General features: G+C 44.7%; 1 protein-coding gene across 1 annotated transcript in view; it reads right to left on the bottom strand.

Moving 5' to 3' along the window:
• The window catches only part of LOC123135664 (alpha/beta-gliadin clone PW1215-like), a 6862-nt gene extending 6193 nt beyond the window's left edge, over positions 1–669 (bottom strand). The window contains exon 1 of the mRNA XM_044554843.1: positions 181–669. Within this exon, the coding sequence (XP_044410778.1) occupies positions 181–597 (417 nt within the window). The 5' untranslated portion in view covers positions 598–669. The remainder of the gene's footprint in view (positions 1–180) is intronic.
• Positions 670–3598: the final 2929 nt, after the last annotated feature.

The raw sequence follows: 3598 nt of genomic DNA, 5'->3' as shown, positions 1-3598 counted from the left end.
GATGGCTTGGCACCGCGACTGCTCGGGGATCTGCCACAAACGTTGACAACATAATTGTTGCAACAGTTGGTAACTACTTTGTTGCAATACTTGTGAGCTTGCATGCGCTATGTTGTGTTGTTGCAAGACGACATCCCTGCATGGAATCAGTTGTTGTTGTTGCAGAATTTGTTGAAGGATTTGTTGTTGTTGTTGTTGTTGTTGTTGTTGTTGTTGTTGTTGTTGTTGTTGTTGTGCTTGTTGTGCTTGTTGCTGTGAAATTGGTTGTTGTGGTTGCGGATACTGTGGTTGCGGTTGTGGATATGGTTGTTGTGGTGGAAATGGTTGTGGCTGCGGATATGGTAGTTGTGGCAGAAATGGTTGCGGTTGCGGCAATGGTTGTTGTGATGGAAATGGTTGCGGCTGCGGATATGGCTGTTGTGGTGGAAATGGTTGTTGTTGCCCTGGATATTGTAGTTGTTGCACCAACGGAACTTGCTCTTGTGGTTGTTGCTGAGATGGATTTTGCGGCTGCAATTGTGGCACTGGAAATCTAACTGCAGTTGTGGCAGTGGTCGCCACGATAGCAAGGAGGGAAAGGATGAGAAAGGTCTTCATGGTGGATTTGTATTGACCACTGCTTGCTTGGCTTGAATGATACACTCTACTTATGAGAATGATGAATGAGGAAGGATGTCATCATGCTACAGGCCTATTTATAGCTGCCATGGCATGATCTCTTTCACAATTGGCATTTGCTTGCCTGGAAAGTGCTTGGATGCTTCCCGAAATCAATTTTTGGTATGTTGTGTTTTGTGGCACTATCATTCCACCACAAAAAAGGTGTGATAACACACATGACTCATCTTATTCACTTTACAAATAAACACTAATCTAGATTGCCTAATTTTCTGAAACTAAGTTTGTAATGTTATGCAAGTTGTTACGTGTAAACTAGATAAGCATTGCTTGCACAGAACTTAGTTTGTAATCTTGTGTGGCCTGTTAAGATAGATGAGACTAGTAATGTAACTTGCTTTAGTAGGTCATGACTCATCAAATTCCTTTTACATGTCAAGTGTTGTAGTGATCTAGAAGTTATTAGCAAACATCAATTTTGTAATGTTCTACAAGTTGTTACGTGTAAAATAGATAAGCTTGACTTGCACACAAAAAAGATTGTAATCATGTGTGACCTGTTAAGATAGATTAGAGTAGTAATGTAGCTTGCTTTGATAGACCATGACTCATCAAATTGCTTTTACTTGTCTTCGGTGTTGTATATGTTGTACAAGTTATTGACACTTATCAGCTTAGTATGGCTTGCAATGTGTGTGCATACCAAGGTATGTTCTAGCTTCTATTCGTTTGTAGATCTTAGTTTGTTTTACGCAAATCATATAAATGATCATCCACGCTAAGGCTTGCGAGTGCAGCTGCAACAATGTTGGCAGGGTCGGAGGGAGGCTATGGCATGGCATGAGTTTTCATGACAACCTATAGTTTGTGTGGAAAGATACATGTTATGTTTTTTATGCGTGCTAAAAATATATGTTTTTAAATACAAATCAATAGAGTAGTTAAATAATGGATTGTATTAAGATAGAAATTATATTTTGATTAGCAAATTCTAGGAAAAGTTGACATGACCTCTACTCATTATTTATCTTTTGGATCAAATTCAAATAATAATAAAATAAATGGATGTGATTCCATCATGGCCATTTCAAATATTTGAAAGTAAAATCCAAACAATATCCTTAGATTACAATAAAAGTTACACGTTAATTGTTTGAAATAAAAATACAAATGATCTATTATATTATGAAAATAAGAAAAAATAAGTTAAAAAGAGTGGATGTGATTTCCTTGAAATAATATGTATGCATGTCTTCTTATCCCGCGAGTTTCTAGAAAAGCGACGCTAGCCTCACTCTATTGGTATGGGTCGGATCAGAAAAATTCATATGCAACGGGAAAGTTGGAGTCTGAACCTAACATATATACGTGTCTTTCATTATAACTTGTCATAAGTGCTTTTTATGATTAGAAAAACACAATGGATTTATAAGCGCTAAGGGCATATCCAACGCCAACCATCAAACCATCTGCAACCATCCGGACTACATGGTCCATACGTGTTGTGCCATCCAATGCGGGCCTGTATTGGTCCATAGGACGGTCCGGACATACTTTCTCCCACAAACCGGAGACAAACGTGGGGGAGGCGGGCTTTGCGGGTGTCCGGACAGCACCCATGACTGCTTCTTATCACACGTGCCCATGCAAACCGCCTCCTCCCATGCCCGCTCGTGTTCCCGCCCTGCACCAGTTGCCCGCATTCACTCCACTGCAGAGCGTACACATCCCTTACTGCCTCCGCAATGGAAGCGGCGCACTGGCTGAGGGCGCTACACGCCATGCTGAACATGCATGCTCGCCCCCATTCAAACGGCTGCAAACTGCCCGCCTTCCTTCATTAAACCCGTGTGTGTGCCAGGATACCTACTCCAACCACATGTCCGTTTGCGAGCCGGCCGGCAATAAACAGAACATTGGTTGGCTTCTCGTGTTCGCCCGCTATTTAAACACTGTCAGATGTCGGGCAAGAACCGTACCATACCTCCACTCACCATTATCCTCCTTGAGAAGTTTTCTTCATGGGATCCGATGAGTAGGAAGAAGAGTATTCCCGCATAAAAACGGCTGGGTGGCCCATCGAGCCCGCCGGTCATGAACTGAGGAGTGGCGAGTTGTTACAGGTCGGCACCGGCAGGGAGCACGACTGCATGGGCATCGTGGCTGCCGTCGACGGTGCCATGTCGTACCGCCCCTCCCATGCCTGCGGCCGCGTCATATGATGTCAACGTGCACGTAGCCACTCCCTGCCTGCAGAGAAAGAAACGGGCTGAGCGGACATCGACTAGGTGGTGGCCAGCACGTCCACGCTCGCCGCCATCATTGAGGAGCCGCTGCCGCTTGGGTCCCATGAATGCCACGCCAAGGTGACGCCGGAGTACACACCCGATGTCTTGCCCTCTGGCAGGCCACCGTCGTCCCCTACCCAAAACCAACTCCTATCCATGCAGTGTAGGGACCCTTCCCCACCGGCAAAAGCATCAACCGGTTGTTCCACTCCGATGAGCGGTAGGGAAGCGAGCCGCTCTTTATGCTAAAGCATATACCTCCAGGGCTCACAGCTACGGGACATGACGGGACATGGGGACGGCAATGCAGATCCATTGCGGCCGGCAGTAGACTAGTCAAGGCTATCCATGTTGCCGGAGTGACTATTCGCCGGCGCTGAGTAGTTTCATGTTACTCTAGTATCATTTTTAGTTAAAAGATATGTCCAAAATGTAAACGTTTTCGTGCGATTTGTGTGAATTTCACTGTCTTTGCATGAATTTCATCTGGTTTGTTAAAAAGTTTTTGAAAGGTATGTGAACTGGGTTGGATGGCGGTTTCATGTATAGATGTCCACAGACTGGTCCTCTGTCCATGGACGATTGTGTTGGGATAATCCAAACAATGCCTGAGTTAGTTTGGTGTAATCGTGATCAAGCTGGCCGGATAATTAACTAGGTAAGTTGAGATGTAGGCGGCGATTGCCTGGCGA

Source organism: Triticum aestivum, chromosome 6B, assembly GCF_018294505.1.
Source record: "Triticum aestivum cultivar Chinese Spring chromosome 6B, IWGSC CS RefSeq v2.1, whole genome shotgun sequence".
In the NCBI taxonomy this organism is placed as follows: domain Eukaryota; kingdom Viridiplantae; phylum Streptophyta; class Magnoliopsida; order Poales; family Poaceae; genus Triticum; species Triticum aestivum.
This window is presented reverse-complemented; position numbering and strand designations above follow the sequence as displayed.